The sequence below is a fragment of the Vigna umbellata genome, chromosome 7 (assembly GCF_029865625.1).
Source record: "Vigna umbellata cultivar VRB3 chromosome 7, Vumbellata_1.0, whole genome shotgun sequence".
Taxonomy (NCBI): domain Eukaryota; kingdom Viridiplantae; phylum Streptophyta; class Magnoliopsida; order Fabales; family Fabaceae; genus Vigna; species Vigna umbellata.
This window is the reverse complement of record NC_142171.1, coordinates 24,886,333-24,905,210: the sequence shown is the minus strand read 5'-3', so window position 1 is coordinate 24,905,210 and position 18,878 is coordinate 24,886,333. Positions and strand designations below refer to the sequence as shown.

Genomic DNA, 18,878 nt, shown 5'->3' with positions numbered 1-18,878 from the left:
GATTATTAGTATATTATATTAAAAGTATTAACTGGATTGCTGCAAAATTAATTTTATTTGGATGTATGAACGTGTGAATGTACCAAGAGGTTTGAACAAATATTATGCACCATACCTTGTGATTTTAGTATAATCTTGTTGCAAATTTGGATTCAATTATTATTAATTAGTTGACTTCTTTTTCATAATATTTTAGATAAAAACTCTTAAGAAAAGAAAATAAGAAAAAATCTGCTGAAAATTCTTTGCTGTTTTGATAAAAATGTTGCAGGAAATTATTTGATGTTTGGATATAAAAATGCTGCAGAAAATTGTTTGTTGTGTTGATTCAAATGCTACATAAATATTTTATTGTATTAGTTGGTTAAAATCTTGTTTAATATATATTTGTATAGTGTGGATGCAGGGCATATATATTTATTGTATGGGATGTTAGTCTTGATTGATATATTGTTATATATATTACATTTATTACGTTATATAAGCTAAGATAAGTTTTCGAAACCTATGTCTTATTTTTGATAAATGTTGAAAGTTTTCAGTTAATTATATCTTTTATTAAATAGTTGTAAATGTTTATCTATATTAGATGATTTTTGGCAATTTGTTAGTTATGTTGACTTTTATCAGCTATTGAAACTCATAACCATTAAATGCAGATGCAGAATCACCTATTTTTTTTTTTATAAAATCATAAATTATATACGGATTTTTCCGTATATAATTATATGCAGATTTTATATACGGATTTTCCGTATATACTTATATACGGATTTTCCGTATATAGTTATATACGGATTTTATATACGGATTTTCCGTATGTAAATTATATACGGATTTTTCCGTATGTAAATTATATACGGATATATTCGTATATAACTTAGCTACGCTTCTTTTATATACGGATTTTTGTCCGTATATAATCCGTATGTAATATCATTTTATATACGGATTTTGGAGGTTATATACGGATTTTGACCGTATGTAACTGTGATTTTTCTTGTAGTGAGTTAATCTATGCCTGGGATTAACAAATAGATGTAGGATCCTTGTTATATGAACCAATATAAAATTATCTGCGCAATTTTCTCTCTTTCCTTACTCTTTATTATTGTTTTACACTAGTGCAGTCAGGGAAACGACAACGGTTATTTTTGCTCGTAGGCAGCGGTTCCTGAACCGAGGCATATCCAGGCGAGGTAAAAATTGGTAGACTTTTTGCCTCGGTTTAGAACCGAGACATAAAATGGTAGGATTTTGCCTCGGTTTAAAGTTAACCGAAGTAGTAAGGTTTTTTATTTTTTTATATTTTTTTCGCAGGACTTTATGCCTCAGAAGTATATTTTGAATGAAAATTATATTAAAACATAAATACATTCAATGTAATCATAAATCAACTTCTTAGAAGCATAAATCAATCCAATGTTATCATAAATCAATTTTGAAGCATAAATCAATACAATGTACAAAGTTAAAATAATAATAATGTACAAAAGCATAAAACAACTTAGAAACATAAACTTAGAACTTACTATATCCTAATATCTATTACATACTATTATATAATTGAATTGCATATTTAGTCAGTGTTTTCCTCACGAGTTTAAGTGACTTCTCTGGAATTGGAGCAGTCATATTGAATCTCTGCATAAAACACAATGATTTTAATTAGTGTATATGAAATCTAAACTATAGAGAAAATAAAATTCAAACCTAAATATTACCATTTGTCATCCACTGGTGTAATGTGCACGAATAATGGTCATCATCCAAAACATGACGTAGTAACCACATTCATATGACCTCGTTTGTCTATTAGACTACAATATATCATCATAATTATAAAATGTTAAGTAACATCATTGGAATGGAAAAAAATGTAACAAAGTATGGACTAAAATACCAAACCTTAAGGGGAACCCATGCAAGCTTTTTAGCTGTAACAGTAGATCTCCCATATAATATCATATCTGTTGCAAGGGAACTATTAAAAAAAATTATTTTAGCATACATTTATAACAAAGAAAGTTGAAACATTGAGATTCTTACCAATCTACTACATGTCTAAGAGGGCTGGGAGGAGACTTGTGCAATGAACAAAACCATACAGTAGTGTTCTCCGGTATGGAGATCACAAGTAGGTGCCAATGACGCCTGAAATTGGTAATAACTTAATTGTCATATACCAAAATTAATAAATGAAACTTTAAAGTTAACAAACTTCACTTACCCAAGTATATAAGGGAGAAAATATATTTCCTTCCCCATTGCAAAGCAGTTGGTGATGTATGTTTGGATATCATCAAATTTTTCAACTACTCAGCCTCATTACCAACCATCTTAAGAGCGACAAACTCAGATTTTATTATTGATCTTGCAATAACTGTTTGTCTAACTTATCTTTATGTAATTGCACCACCCTTAAGTGTGAATAAATAACCACTAGTGGATTTTGTATCATCTGAATCAAAGATCTAGTTAGCATCACTATACCTTTCTAATACAATAGAAAAATCTATCATATTCAGTGTCATAATCCATTGAACCTCTTAAGTATCTCACAAGCCTAACAAGTGCACCCCAATGTTGTTGATTTGGACATTGAGAGTACTTACTCAATCTAGCTACTGCTGAAACAATATTAGGTCTAGAAAAGCTCATCAAGTGTAGTAAGCTCCCGATTATCTTGGCATACTGAGGCTAAGAAATAAATTCTCCTTTATTTTTCATTAATTTAGAATTAACATCGATAGGGGTATTCATTGGATTAAAGTCATAAAACTCAAACTTCTTAAGAAGTTTCTCAATATATTTTTCTTGAGATAGTAATATACTATCTCCCTTCCTTATGATTCTAATACCTAAAATCACACTGGTTTCACTCATGTCTTTCATTTCAAAATTCGATCCAAAAAAACAATTTAGCTCTAGCAACAACCTCATTGCATGTACCAAAAATTAACATGTTATCCACATATAAATGTATAATGACACAAGCACTATTTTTAGATTTAGAGCACACACATTTGTCAACATAATTAGGTGAAAAACCATCATAAAACAATACATTATCAAGTTTTTCATGCCATTGTTTTGATACTTGTTTCAACCCATACAAAGATTTTAAAAGTTTGCATACTTTATTCTCTTGACCAGGTACAACACATTCTTCAGGTTGAGTCATATAATTTTCTTCCTCCAAATCACCATTCAAAAAAGGTTTTTTAACATCCATATGGTGTGTATCACTATTTTATGGATAACTACTAGAGCTAACAATAATCGAATGGAGGAAATCCTAGTTATAGGGGCACAAGTATCAAAGTAATCTATGTTGAGTTTTTGAGTAAAATCTTTTGCTACTAATATTGTCTTATACTTCTCTATGGATCCATCAAAGTGATATTTTTTCTTAAAGATCCACTTACAACCAATGAGTTTTGCTCCTTTAGGCAAATCTACTAATGTCCATATTATTTTTTTCTAACAACGTTTAAAATGTTAATAACGTAATGTCTATCTCAGTCAATATTAAATGAGTTGTCAGTTTTTAAAATACATGCCAAATAATTAAAGGTTAGGGTTCCTGTTAACTAGTGTTAAATGTTAATTCCTAATTATTTATAAATCCTAATTGGGTAAACCTTAATTGATTTTCCCTAAATGTTTGATTTTCTTTCAAGAACCCTAATCATTTTCGTTTTTCTCACCTTTGGGTTTTTTCCCAGCACATTCCAAACCAGTCAAAGTTCAACGTCGTCGATAGCCACCGTGAGCCCCCCATGGTCGCAACCCATTAACACCTCCATAGCCTTGACTCTCACAACCATCACCAACAACCAATAAGAGTAAAAAACGCGAAGAATAAAAACCCAAAAAAATTCTAAATCATAACCCTAACCCCTAAATCGCGAGCCATAAGGGAGAACAGAAAAATCCCAAAATGCAATATTATTAACACTAGTTTGTAGAGAACAAACAAGAACCCAATTCGCAAACGAAAAACCCCAAAGTTGCAAGACCAAAACGCAAGAAACAAAAACCCCAAGCTTCACGCCATCAAAGAGGAAGAAAATTTTATCATCTACAAAGTCGAATCAAAGAAAGGGGAAGACGAAAACCTGAAAAACCCCAAATCACTAGATTCTTCAACCCCAATTTAACCCTAATCGCAAATCGCTTTCGAAACCAACCTTTTACAAAAACTATTTAACTTTTAACATTGTCACGTCAATTGGCTTGATCTTGCAACATATTTCAAAATTGAACAACTCATTAATATTAACTAAGGTGAACATTACACTGTTAGCATTTCCGTGAGCTAAAAGGATCAAATTGAACTACTTTTACAAAAAAAAAAGGAACCACTTTAAAAAAAACTCAAAAATAGAATTTAAACAAAATTAACTAATAAGAGACTCAAAATTAATATTAAACCTTTAAGAGTCTATGTTTTAAGCTGCATCTTCTTTTCTCTCCCATGTCTAATTCTCTCTTTATATCTTTATATATATATATATATATATATATATATGCGGTGCTCTTTTTCATACTAAAGTAAGAAAGATGGAAGACTTTTATTTTTAGGGTTAAATATGTTTTTAGTCCCTAAACTATTGGCCGTTTCTGGTTTTCGTCCCTCTTTCAAAGTAAGGTACAATTTGGTCCTCATTCTTTTCGAAACGTTCGTTTTAGTCCTCAGAATTTTGGTTTTAGTCCTCATTTGTTGCTAAATGAGGACCAAATTTTTAAACAGTGTTTAGTTTTCGAGGACTAAAACGAACGTTTCGAAAAGAATGAGGACCAAATTGTACCTTACTTTGAAAGAGGGACGAAAACCAGAAACAGCCAATAGTTTAGGGACTAAAAACATATTTAACCCTTATTTTTATTATGTGTTTTTGTCTTCTTTTCTTCTATGTTTTTCTCTGATCCTATCATTATCATCTATATTTTATTTCTCTCATAATTTCATGATGAAGAGTAATGATACATGTGTCAATCAAATTTTCAATTATCTTTTATCATACCATATTTTTATTATTCTTAATATATACTGAACAAATTTTGTATTTTTTTAAAGATAATTAGCTAATTCAAGTTAAAATAATATTAAATAATTCATTGTGATTTAAAAATTATTAATTAAATACTATTTTTTATAATTTTTAATATTATATTAAATAATTTTGAATAAAAGTTAGGAAAAACTTGTCACTTTACAAAATGAAAAATTAAAAGGAAATATTATTTATAAAAACTGACCTCTCACATATAACTAAAGTACACAATTTGATTAAACTAAGACAATTAACATAACAAATTTATATTTATTGTGAAAAGTAATGTCACAATAACTATGAAAGTGTAACTAAATTATGATTTTATGTAATTTTTTTTCTATTTTCATTTCTCATGTAAGGTTATCATTTTTTGTAATTTTTATTTCCCTTTATTCCTCAATGACCATTCTTACTTTTCATATATTTTAAAATTTAGTTTATAGCCATAATTTATAATTAATAGTTTATAATTTATAATTTATACTTTACAGTTTACACTTTATAATTTGTAATTTATAATGTATAGTTTAAAATTTAAAATTATAATATTTTTCTATGTAACATAACTTTTAAAATGTAATTTATATAAAATAAATTTTCATTTATATAAAATATAAAATTAAATTTAAAAATATGTTAATGTAAAATTATTTAATATCTCATTTATATAAATTAAAAATAAAAAATATAGTAATTTTAAAATACAGTAAAATATCATTTTATCACTTTATTTTATTATTTTTATTCAGTATTAATAAAATTTAACATAGATTATCATGATGATAAGAAATTATAATTTCACTTCAATAAAATAAAATTCTTTTTAGACAAAATATGTTTAAGTCATGCGTGTAAAACCTGATTCTTGTCTTGTAAATGACTTTTATAAAATAATTCAATTAAAATGTCTAATATGACAAAATTTAAAATCCTGAATCATGTAACTAATATGTATTTTCTTTCTCGTCTTAAAAATAGCTCTCTTTTCAAAAATTTCAAAAGATATTGTTATTAAATATAATTTTATAAAATATTTACAATAGAACAAATTTGGATAAAATATTTTAGAAATGACATTATAAAAGAAAAAATAAATTAAAATCTCATAACTTAAAACAAGAGTTACATGATATGACATATGTAAAGATTTTTCTTTCATTATTACAGGTAAATTACATAAATTACAGGTAAATTCATAAATTTAAAATATAAACTTTATAAAACATCGTCATTGAAGTATTTACATAGAATAACTTTAAAATTTTAATTATTAAATAAGATTCTGCATTATAAAAGTACAAATATTTTCCATTTTGAAAATATATACTATAATCAACAAGAAATTAATTAAAATATAAATGTTTTAAAGTTAAAATAAAATTTAAAAGTAATACAATTCCATATAACTCAAAAAATAAATTAAAGTCTTTTAAGATACCAACCAATACGCCTAATAAATATAAAATTATGACAATTTCATATATTTTCTTTCATATATATGTATATATATATATATATTGTACATACCTAAAACTTCCTTATTAGGAGTATTATTTCCTTCAAAACAGCAGATCCCAAAATTCATAAAAAGACTCTCAAAATTATATACTCACATACTATATTCTTTTATATGTTAATATATATTTAATATTAATAACTAGATATATATTAAAATTAAATAATTTAAAAAAAAATAAAAGTGTTGTCACATCAAAGGCATCGAGAAAAGTACTTGGTTAAATGTCGCCGCCATGCGTGACCAATTGACGCTTGAGTATGTCAGACATCGATCATCAACGTTCGTCTAACTAGCCGCACCCTCGTCCAATCGAATCCAAAACCATGTAAAGTGCTTTGGTACTAAGCAACCTTTTTAACAAAAACCAACACCTTAGTGATATCAACAAACAAACAACTCTACTGTTTGGTTTATTACTTCTTCCAACCCCACGTTAAGGTGGTTTTAGCAATTCGGCCGCATACCAACAAAACCCTTTTTTTTCTTTTTTTAATTCTTTTTTTTCTTTTCTAAACCCAATTCACCATAAATACATTAAACAAAGTCTAACCATTTCTCCCTTTCTCTTCCTTTCTCTTTGAGGGTTTCTTCTCCCTTCAAGGAAAAGAAGAGTTACCACAATCACGCCGGAGAGTGGTATGCTCTCTCTTTTTTCTCAATCTATAGCTTTTGGTAGTTGGTAGTTAATTGTTGTCCTGGGTTCAGATCTGTTCACCAGTTCTTTCAATTGCGATAAGGTTCTTGATGGCTGAGTTTCTTAGATCTCTACCTTCATTCGATGATGTCTAATTTTTTTCTCCCTTTATGTTTCTTGGGAAATTTCTGACATTTATACACTACCTTATTTAAACCTATTTCTTGTTTATATATTTTGTCTTTTAAGTCTTTGAATTTGTGTTTGGTTTCTGACGTGGCTGTTCACTGGCTGGATTTTGGATTTCCGTATTTGGGTGTGGAAATTTAGAAAATTCTTTCTGCTTTGTTGATTGTGGGTTAGGTATCTTGGAATTGTAAATTAAGGAAACAATTTATATTCTTTGGTGTTGGTGCCGAGATGCTCTTGAGAAGTGACAGTGTTTGCTATTGTGTCACTGGCTGAGATGTATTGTAATATAAATGTAAATGTAAACATGCAAAGAAAATGAATTGAAATGCTAAGCTACCCCACCCATGAGCTGAAAAGATTTTTTTTTTCAATTTAAAATTTATTTCTTGTTCTTGTGCAGTGATTTTTTGAGGTGCTGCAGTCATGTTTGGACGAGGTGGACCTAGGAGGAGTGATAACTCTAAATATTATGATATTCTTGGAGTTTCAAAGAATGCCACTGAAGATGAAATCAAGAAAGCATACAGAAAGGCAGCTATGAAGAATCATCCGGATAAAGGTGGAGATCCTGAAAAGGTAAAAGCAATATTTTGTTACACTTCATTTTGATTATACCATTTGAATAAACAGCTATGTACTTGGACCTCTGTTCATAGTTTGATTTGATCATATAAACTTTACACATCTAATACTAGTGATTCTGCATTTACCTCTTGATAAGATGAGTTTATATTGTAAATTGTGAACTTATTTGATATATTAGTGTTGCATGCAGAAAACTTGAGCAAACTATATTATGTATTTTAATTCTGTATGTTTATATGAAATATGTTATTCACTTGGTACTTGAAAACCTGCTAACCTCATGTTGTATTCTGTTTTAATACCGAATACTTGATTCATGTATCAGTTTAAGGAGTTAGGTCAAGCATATGAAGTTTTAAGTGATTCTGAGAAGAAAGAATTGTATGATCAGTATGGTGAAGATGCCCTTAAAGAAGGGATGGGAGGAGGAGGAGGAGGCTCGTTTCATAATCCATTTGATATATTTGAGTCATTTTTTGGAGGATCAAGCTTTGGTGGTGAGATGTTCACTTTTAAATTTATGTTATTTCATTTCATTTGTGAATCATCTTGCAATATTAACCAACTCACTATTGCTATCATTTCTTAGGTGGTGGTAGTTCACGAGGCAGAAGAAAAAAACATGGTGAAGATGTGGTGCACTCTTTAAAGGTGTCCTTGGAGGATGTCTATAATGGTGCAACTAAGAAACTATCTCTTTCTAGAAATGTATTATGCCCAAAGTGTAAAGGGTATGCACCTATTTGTGTTTATATTTTCCCTGTACATCTAATTTATTCAGTGTAAATGGTATGCAAATATTTGTGTTTATAATTTCCCTATACATCTAATTTATTTTGAGAATGCAAATTTTTTATAAATACATGTTTGTATTTCATATCACAGTGTAATCAATATGTTCTCCCACCTTGCTTTCTCCAAAAAATATATTGTATTAGGTTAACTATACTTTTTAGAATTTGTAATGGTTAATATTTCCTATGCTGTCCATGTGGAATCCCAGATGGGGCATGTTAAGATGTCTTTTTAACCGAAAAAGAGATATGTGGGTATTTAACTGTATTAGTTCATGTGCATGGTTGGCTATTACACATGATTTTACAGCTATAGTGACATTATATTTGTGGTGTTGGGCCACTTCTGTGGTCTATTGTGTGGAATGATTGTTTCTGTGTAGATTGTGAGATATAGTATCATATGTGTTACTGTATTTGGTATCACTTCAACAATTCTGTCCTATCTTTCAGATACAGTCAGTTTCTTTTTTCTCACACCTGTCTGTTCTCTCACAACTGCAGCTATTAGTTTGTGTCTATGTCTTAGATGTCAATAAAAAAGTTTTAATGTTTATCATATATTAAGATAATTATTAATATTGACTCATGATTGAATTTGCACTTGGGGGATATGAAAAGTATGTGATACTACTGGGTAGGTTAATCCAATGTGACTTTTGATTAGACATGTTAGTTCATGTCAGTCTTGTTATAATCTATTAGTTTGTGTTTGTAGAATTTATTTATTTATTATTTGATTATAATCATGCATCTTTATGCTGATGTTTTGTCAGAATTTGAAAAATAATAAGCTATAACAACACATTTACATTCAATTATTGATAATTCAGGAATGGGTCAAAAAGTGGTGCAACTAGTAGGTGTTTTGGTTGCCAAGGCACTGGTATGAAGGTCACAAGAAGGCAGATAGGACTAGGCATGATTCAACAAATGCAACATGTCTGCCCGGACTGCAGAGGATCTGGTAATGAAAACTTTGTTTTCTATATTTTTCAGGTTGTTTTATGATGTTTTCTCAATCTCATCTTTCATTGATACAGGTGAGGTTATTAGCGAAAGAGATAAATGTCCTCAATGCAAAGGAAACAAGGTTACTCATGAAAAGAAGGTACTGGAGGTGCATGTTGAAGAGGGAATGCAGCAGGGTCAGAAGATTGTTTTTGAAGGACAAGCTGATGAAGCTGTAAGTGGTCACATTTGTATGCTATTTGTGTTAACACTTAGAAAGTATTTCCCTGAGTTGGTAATGTTGGTTTCTTACTTGAAATGAACTCCTACTTGTTGCAGCCTGACGCATTGACAGGAGACATTGTTTTAGTATTGGCAGTGAAAGAGCACCCAAAGTTCAGAAGGGAGCGAGATGATCTCTTCATTGATCACACTCTCAGCTTAAGTGAGGCACTCTGTGGCTTCCAGTTTACTATCACACATCTTGATGGCAGGCAATTACTGATCAAATCAAACCCTGGGGAAGTCATTAAGCCAGGTAATAAAAAATTTCGGTAGTATAGATAGCTGTTGTTTCATTAGGGATGACAATGCGGGCTAGTTCACCTGCATTTAGCCTGCAAAAGGCAGGTTGGGCTGGCTCGCTCAGAAACAATAATTTTTATAAGTCTATTTTTTAAAATAAATATTATTCATAATTTTATAATTTTTTAAGTTTATTAAAAATAGAAATGACTTTAAAGTGAACTGAAATAAGGAAAGAAGCATGAAATGTTAATGTTATTTTAAAAGAAACGTATACATGTTGTGCTGGCTTTGAGGAATTTAAGTAATTAGCTTTTAGGACTTTAAGTAATGCAGGTTATGTGAATCAAACGTGGGCTAGTTTGTCATTGGCTTGTGCAGACTATTATGCGACAAGGACTTAATCGGCCAGACTAAAAATACTCAGCCCACACTTTACCAGCCTCACATGGCCATCCTTAGTTTCAATCTACCTTGATATTCAATTTTCTGAGTTATGTATTTAAATTCTACTATGTAGGTCAATCTAAAGCAATAAATGATGAGGGAATGCCACTACACAAGAAGACATTCATGAGGGGTCGGCTTTACATCCAGTTCAATGTTGAATTCCCAGACTCAGGGTTTATTTCCCCTGATCAATGCCTGTTATTGGAAAAGGTATTACCTCAGAAGGGCAGCAAGCGCATTTCAGATGCAGAGCTTGATGACTGTGAAGAGACCACTTTGCATGATGTCAATTTCAAGGAGGAGATGAAACGAAAACATCAACACCATTACCGTGAGGCATACGATGAAGACGAAGATGAAGGTCCTTCTGGTCACAGGGTGCAATGTGCTCAACAGTAGTGCAATTTGTGGTAGAGGTTATATGTTTTCTATCTTTTGTTTGCATAATGCAGAAACCATAACTGCTTGATAAATTTACCTTTAGGTCTTTGTTATTAGTTTACAGTTCATGGCAAATTAGTTTACATTTCATGGCATATAACTAAGTATGTTTTTTTTATTATAATGTCAAGTTTATGAAAATTAAATGCCCTCTTTGATTCGTTGGCACGTATGCTATAATGATTCTAGATGCCTCCTATTTATCTTGTTTTTGTTATTATTATTTTGTTGTTGGGCTAATAATAAAGATTGTTAGTATTGTTTAGTAGTGTGTATAATGATTCAATCAGTTCTATTTCGCTATTGCTCTTTTTGGTTAAATATTTAGTACAAGTTTGGTTTGGCTTTGTTCCAAAACTTTTTCATGAACACTTCTATCTCCAAAGTTAATTGAGTGTTTTTTATGAACTAAAATAATTTGTTAAAATTTATTCATACAATTTATGTAATATCTAGTTTATAATTTATGTTTTATTTTATTTTTGCTAGAAATACTAGTAAAATAGTTTTTTTTTGTGATAATCGAATAAGTTAAATCCACTTTTTGACAGTCCTACTTGAAAAGTTTTTATAAATAATTTTAAAAAAGCTTTTGCTAATGTTTAACATTATCTAGGGACAGGTGACACCCAAAAAGATTTACTATTGAAGGGAAAATTTTAATTATCAAGTATTTTTAAATTACAAACATTCAAATTACATATTTTCTTGTATGGTATTAAGAATGCTTTTGTTTTATATTTCTTCTGGCACTAAAAGGGACATGTGGAAACTTGAAATGAAAAGTTGTACAATAATGATCAATTTTTTTAATTTGTATTATAAACATTTTTGTCACAAGTTAAGTATGCTAGAATATTTGACAAGAGGAAAAAGTAAATCTAATTCCTACAAAGGGTTATAAAAATTACATAAAAAGTGTGGTTCATGATATCTTGCTTCGCAACAGAACTTCTTTAGTTTCTCACTTAATCACTAAATTGACTTGACATGTTAAAACATAATTCATTATTAAATAAGTCAAAATAATTCATTATTCAAAATTTCATTTTAAAATTTCATATAGTAATAAAAGGGTTAATAAATTAGTTCTTGACACAATTGATTATGCTAAGTTCACATTTTATTGATTATGCTAAGTTCACATTTTATTAACTAGGTAGATAATTACCCTTTAGTTCACTAAGAAAACTTTACTATCGTACTCACTATCTGAAGTACGATATTAAAATTACCAGTAATATTAGCTTAGGCTTTTTATCAAACAAATAATTTGACTAAATTGCTCAAAATAATTTTTAGTTAAACAGTAGTCATCAATCTGATTAAGGGAGTCTCAATCATTTATGCAAACTTACAATTACTATAAGTTGAAAACTATTAGACTAGATAAAGTAACCAAATAATTAACTAAAGAGAAAATAATATTTGCTATGATATGAGAGCACACACAGCTCTAGAGAACAAAGAGAACTTAAGCTGAAAGTAAGAGCGAGTGCGAGGAAATATGAAGTAGGAAATTTCTTCTTTATTAAGTGATTTTGTAATTACACATTTTTTTATTTATTTGAAGTGTCTTACAACAATTAAATTTGATTTCATTTTGATTTTCTTGCCAAAGAGTTTATTTTATTTTACAAAAATTTAGATAATTTAAATAAATAAATTATTTTCTTAAATTACTTCATCCAAATATACACTTAATCAAATTTTTTGTTAATTAAATTCTAAATGTTCAAGTGTTTGTTTTCATTGTTCTTTATCTTGAAATCTTATTCGATTAAGTTAGGAGGTTATTAGCACAATGTATTTTGATACTAAAATTAGTAAAGATTCGACAGTTTTAACAGTTATCTACCTCTTTACTTCAAACTTAAATTTATAGATTTTAAAATCAACTTTGGATTATTGTGGCCAAATTAATACTAATCGTGTTTTTTCATAAGTTATTCAGAATTAAGTATAATCATCTTGAAGAGTGACCGTAAAATCTATAGAATAATTGTATTTCTTTTATGCTTACTCCTACCTTTTCAAGGACCTACTCGTTTGATTACCCTTCAATGACTTCTAAATGGACGTCTTGAGGGAGTTAAACTTGGCACCCACCCAATTGAACCCGAACAACTAGCATTCATGCAGGAGTTCAAGGTGGTCTGTAACGCTCTTGATCTCACTGTTATTCCTCCATGTTTTCTATATTTCTTTCGTACCTACCCACAGAGAGAAGGGGTTGGGTGTTTCTAATCTCCGAGAAAAGGAAGTGGTTGTTCACCTTATTCATTGACTCCTTCAAAGGATTCAAGAGAAACTATCTTAAGGTAGGAATAACGAAGGTCGGTTAGTTAAAATTTTACATAAAGGCCAATCGGGCGATGTTCCCCTTTTACAGGACGAAGAACCTAAGGAAGTTAACATCATGGGCTAAGTCCATGATGACGTTCGGAGAGATAGAAGCAGTTAGCCTGATTGACCAACTACCTCATTGAAGGTCTCATCAACCTCGTAGACTCTGAGGACCTTTGTAATAGAGTGTTCGATAAGGTTTTAATTGTATTGTGTTTTCTAACATATAATTGTTAAATTGGCTAAATTTCGTGTTTTATTTCAGGAATAATGTCGTCCCTGAATCCAAAGAGTAATGCATTCGCGAAGATTGATGCCTAGTGTAAGGCTGCTGGAAAAGTTGTTGGAGAGGGTACATCTAGTGCTCGCCCGACTTCTACATTGGCCCTCACATCCAAGCGCCCTCCAGTTGTGGAAAAAGCGCATGAAAGAGCTCTTGCACAATAGGATCAACGAGCGATTCGACCTTCAACTCTGGCTATCCCTCAACCAATACCCATCACGATCATCTCCCCAACTACTCAAGATAAGGGGAAGAGTAAATTTCATAACGAGATATCTTCTTCCTCACAAAAGAAGAGCCGATGGGAGGCTGCTCCCTCAGGGTCCTTGTCTAGCGGACCATTCGATATTAGGTTCCGTGCAGGGGTGAGGGCCAACTTCGATCTCCCAAGGGATAAGTAGGGATGGGTTAAAAAGCTGTCCCAAGAGAAGGCTCTGGAAGCAACCTTCGAGTTGACCGTTCGGATTGATATTTGTATGGCTCGAGCGTCTGAATTCGACAACAAAGATACAACCTCCCTGGAGGAGGGGTTGAAGGCTGCTAAGGTGGAACGGGAAGCCACCAAGAAGGCCAATGAAGACCTTACCAAACAATTAGAGGAAGCAACCAAGGCTTACTCTGGTTGCGAGAAGGCCAAGCAACACTTCTTCAACATTCCTACGGATCATATGACTTTTGACGTGATGAAGCAGGTAGTGGATAGACAATTGGTGAGCATGGATAGACAATTGGTGAGCATCTAGTCTAAGGAGAAAAAGGATTGTTTGGTCTATCGAGGAGGTTCACCGGGGAGACACAAACACCAATAACATTAGAACCTAACCATATAAGGGATTGACACCACTCTCTTCCCAAAACCTTAAGGTTATGGGTCAATGGGTCTTTCATCTTTATATAGTGCTATACTTTCTTATTTCTATCCAATGTGGGACTTAGACTCACACTTGGATTCCCAACAATCTCTCCCTCTAGTGGAAGCATTCCCAACCAACCAATCACAACCACGAGTAGCCCTTCATACTGCCGTTCATCTTAACGTGACTTTCTTTATAAGGACCATTATACTCGTCTGAATCGATCACCAAGACAAACTAGCTCTGATACTACTGTTGGGTCTAATGAGGAGGAGGCTCACCGAAAAGACACAAACACCAATAACATTGGAGCCCAACCATATAAAGGGTTGGCACCACTCTCTACCCAAAACCTTAAGACTATGGGTTAATGAGTCTTTCATCTTCATATAGTGCTCTAATTTCTCATTTCTATCACTTGAGATTAAAACTGATAAAATATATTCTTGAGGGCTTAACTGATCCCTTTCATTATCTTCTATATATATTGAAAACACAAGAGTACATGGAACATCAAGAGCCTGCACTAGACCTCTAGGTACAGAACTAGGTACGACTCATTAATGGTCTAGCAGACAAGCCTTAATGATGATATATAACAGTAATTATTCTAACACTATCCAATATGGAACTCAGACTTACACTTGGATTCCCAACAAGGATGACCAACATGTTGGGATCATGTATTGTACCGTATAAACCGCCCAGTCAACGTATTACCGAAAGCGATCGGTCGGTCAATTCTCTAGAACTTCCAAAATATCATAGACCGATCGGTTGTCAACCTCATTGATGACCAACTGTCACACTTCATATTAAGGATACTACAAACTCAACATTATTAACAAGATAAAACATACTTATGAGGCATTAGGCTATAATTGGGTCGACCCTAATTAAAAGCTCACTCCGAAATCTATAAATACATAGGTAAGATAAAGAGGTAGGTGATTGCATTGGACATTTAATGCGTAACTGTAATAACCGATCAGTATAACTAAAACTGACTTGAGCGCCAGAGTCTCTTTGACCAGTGTCTATCCCCTCGGTTTGGACTCTAAAGAAAAAGAAACAAGAAACAACTATAAGGAGAACAATAAAGTGAACAAAGTGAAACAACAAAGTGTGAAAGAGTAATTTTCGATTCTACCATCTAGAACATGTATGATGAAGTTGAAGAAGCTCCTAGGGGGTGGAAGAGGATGGCCGGATTGGTGATTTGGAATAGGTTGTATATACATTCAGGGGTTTAGTTAGACAATTTATTTTGTTAAGTACATCTTTTGTGGCCGTCGGCCAAACAATATGCTTTGTATTGCCGTCCTGTTTGGATAACTGCCTTATTTTGTATACTCCTCAAACATTAATGGAAACTATCTTTCTTTCTGCTCACTTTATGTACTTTTCTCCCGCATGGTTAATAATCGTATTGCGTTAAAACTAAGATTGCAAAATGATACATATTCTTTGAACCAATGATATTTTTTTTTAATTATTTATTCTAGACATGTTATCAAATTAGTATGTTAGTAGTTTAGACAATAGAAAAAAAAGTAAATCTAATTCCTATTTGAAAAAAAAAAGTATATGATTAGCATTTCATATTGTCAACAAGGAAGTAAAATTGGTTAAATTGCATGAAATGAGATATCTTATTATCAAGGGATGTGTCTTGATACCTTATTGTTTACTCTAAGAAAATCATAAACTCTTAGACAAACAATTAATTCATGTTATGTATTGATCCTGCTAAAGCTGATATGGGTACTAAAGTCAGAAACATTTATCATAATATTCTATTATTAGTCAAAAATACGTCTTTCCTCATGGAAGGACTAAAAAATACGTCTTTCCTCATGGAAGGACTCCTTATTTATATCAAGTAGACTTCCCTTTTTCTCGCACCAGTAGATAGTTATCCAATCCATGATCAAGTCATTACAACAACTGTATCCATTTTTTGCAGCATTAATATAGGGAGCGGTGCTAATGCACAAGTTAGCTACTCAATATGTCGCTTCCTACTTGGTTCCTGACAATTACTGTTGCTGAACATAGTGATCCAGTCCAACAGTACAATGTCTCGTCCTCTAACCGACAACTGGAACGATTCGCCCTCCTTATGATGTATGCCCATAACCGTAAATAAATGACTATGATTGTTTAACATGGTCTTAAGACCGAAGTACGGATCATGTATAACTTAAATTTCCTTTCCCTACTTAAAAGTATATGATTAACATTTCATCAAATAGATGGTAGACAAGTAAGTAAAATCTGTAAATTGCATAAACGACACATTCCAATTAAGGGATGTGCCTTAATCAGACAACTTATTACATAATTGCATGTTAAGCAACTAATCAAACTACTGATATAATCAGAAAAAGAAACTCTGAATTCATGAAACCATATAATAAAAAAATAAACAAACTTAGATCAGAAATTTGAGAAATGAACCTGATGATAAAGGAAGAACAGATAAGAGAAAAACCTTCAAATAGAAGAGAATGCGCGCAAAGAGAGCAAAGGTAACTTAGTAGAAGAGCAGAAGATTGTTTATTGTATAGAGAGTGCATATGGTATTTCAAATTTCTTCTTTATTAAGTGTATTTTGAAATTCCAATATCTTGCTTATCTGTGTATAAAAAAGTTCTTAAATTTTACCTTTTTTCTTTAATTTTTTTTATCCAAACAACTTATTTTACTTTAAAAATATTTCCAATATCTTTTCCAAACCCAATGTTAAAAACATTTTCTTACAAAATTCGTAAAACTTCATGTCCCAAACTTTTGTATTAAAATAATTATCTAAAAAATGTCCATTCAAAATGATATTGAAATAATAATTTATAGTATGATTGTTTTAAATTTTAAAATAATAAAAAACATTTAAGACCCTATTATATGTATTTGTCACCATCCAAGTTAAAATACAATAAGTTGTATCCGAGGATGATTTTAAATATTGTCAATACAAATCGTAAAAACATTTTTTTTAAATATATAATATTCTTAATCCTACTTATGTATATAATTTTGTGCCTCTTCCAAACTAATCCATTTTCATCATTCTCCTTTTAGAAAATATTAGATTTACTCATTCAAACATAAAACGAAAGAAGACGAAAGGGAGGGCATCACTCAAACAGAGATTCTCTTCGCATGGTTGGTGTCGGTGGCATGGGAAAAGAGAAACCCTTTAGGGTTTTCTTATTTGAAGAAGATGAAGCTAATTGGACCAACCCTTTACCCATTTAAGAAAATTAGTTTTAATTCAAAAAAATCAAATTAAACATGTGGCAACTACGTTGATTAGTTAGTTGTACACATGTCTTGAATACATGACACACGGTTAGGCATGTAAGAAAAAAACTAGTAGCGTTGGTTGTGGAGGACTAAATCTTGCACATTATAAAAAGAGATGGATGAAAACCACAATTGCGCGATAGTTTAGAGACTAAAAACATTTTTAACATTTTTTTTTATTGTGAACCAACTTTTAAGCACGATTAAATGGTTTGCATTGTTTGACACGTTTTAACCCAATTGACAATCAGAAAAGTTACTTAACATGTAAAAAAAGAAATTAATATCATTGAATTAAAATAACTATATTTATTTATTTTTAAGGTTTGGAAACAAAAATATAGTTAGAGAAGAGAAAGACAAATTCTAATTTCATCTCTAAATTTAGAAACTACAAATATATTTAATTTATTAATATTACTAAACAAATAAAATAAATAGGCAAACTTAAATGTCTACCTAACAATTGTGATGTCACACATTATCAAATTTCATATGATAACCCTTGTACAAACAAAAGGTATCTCATTATACTTTTATCAAATCACAAATAAAAACAATCATATTCATTAATTATTTTTTAGTTCAATATGTTTAGTCTTTAAATTTTTATAAGAAATTAAATTTGTTAACATGTCGAAGTTTTGATATAATTTGATTCTAAACTTTAAAAATAAATAGATATAGTTCTTAAAACCTAACTAGGTTACATTTTTTTTAATGTGTCAACCCGTCTTTCAAATATATTTGAGTTATTTACATCGTTTGACACATTTAGACTCAATTGACAATAAAAAAAAGTTATTTAACACAAAAATAATTAACATCATTAGATTAAAAAAATTATATAATTTATTTTTAAAGTTTAGAAACAAAAAATATATTAAGGAAAAAAACGAATTTAATATCACACTAATATTACTATGTAAGTA

The 18,878-nt window shown here is 30.7% G+C and overlaps 1 protein-coding gene and 1 long non-coding RNA gene across 3 annotated transcripts; one reads left to right on the top strand and one right to left on the bottom strand.

Annotated features, from left to right (window-relative positions):
• Positions 1–18: 18 nt before the first annotated feature.
• On the bottom strand, positions 19–17,419 carry LOC148195535 (uncharacterized). Of its 2 annotated transcripts, none has more exons than XR_015780792.1 (5): positions 17,098–17,419; positions 2,050–2,154; positions 1,909–1,984; positions 1,725–1,820; positions 19–1,644 (listed from the first exon to the last, which is right to left on the bottom strand). It is a non-coding gene; the product is annotated as an uncharacterized LOC148195535 (long non-coding RNA). The 2 variants fall into 2 exon arrangements; XR_015780791.1 differs by having other exon boundaries at positions 1,909–1,970.
• LOC124847923 (dnaJ protein homolog 1-like) lies at positions 7,060–11,314 on the top strand. Its single transcript, XM_047325516.2, has 8 exons — positions 7,060–7,218; positions 7,809–7,984; positions 8,319–8,490; positions 8,583–8,724; positions 9,621–9,754; positions 9,831–9,973; positions 10,078–10,276; positions 10,784–11,314. Exons 2-8 carry the CDS (start codon positions 7,832–7,834, stop codon positions 11,110–11,112), a joined length of 1,272 nt encoding a protein of 423 aa, XP_047181472.1. The 5' UTR covers positions 7,060–7,218; positions 7,809–7,831; the 3' UTR covers positions 11,113–11,314.
• Positions 17,420–18,878: the final 1,459 nt, after the last annotated feature.

Excerpts from the sequence above, each read along its gene's own strand:
- LOC124847923 (XM_047325516.2), top strand. The coding sequence starts at position 7,832 with ATGTTTGGACGAGGTGGACCTAGGAGGAGTGATAACTCTAAATATTAT. Across the intron at positions 8,491-8,582 it reads TGGAGGATCAAGCTTTGGTG|GTGGTGGTAGTTCACGAGGC; the intron begins GTGAGATGTTCA and ends ATCATTTCTTAG. Across the intron at positions 8,725-9,620 it reads TTATGCCCAAAGTGTAAAGG|GAATGGGTCAAAAAGTGGTG; the intron begins GTATGCACCTAT and ends TTGATAATTCAG.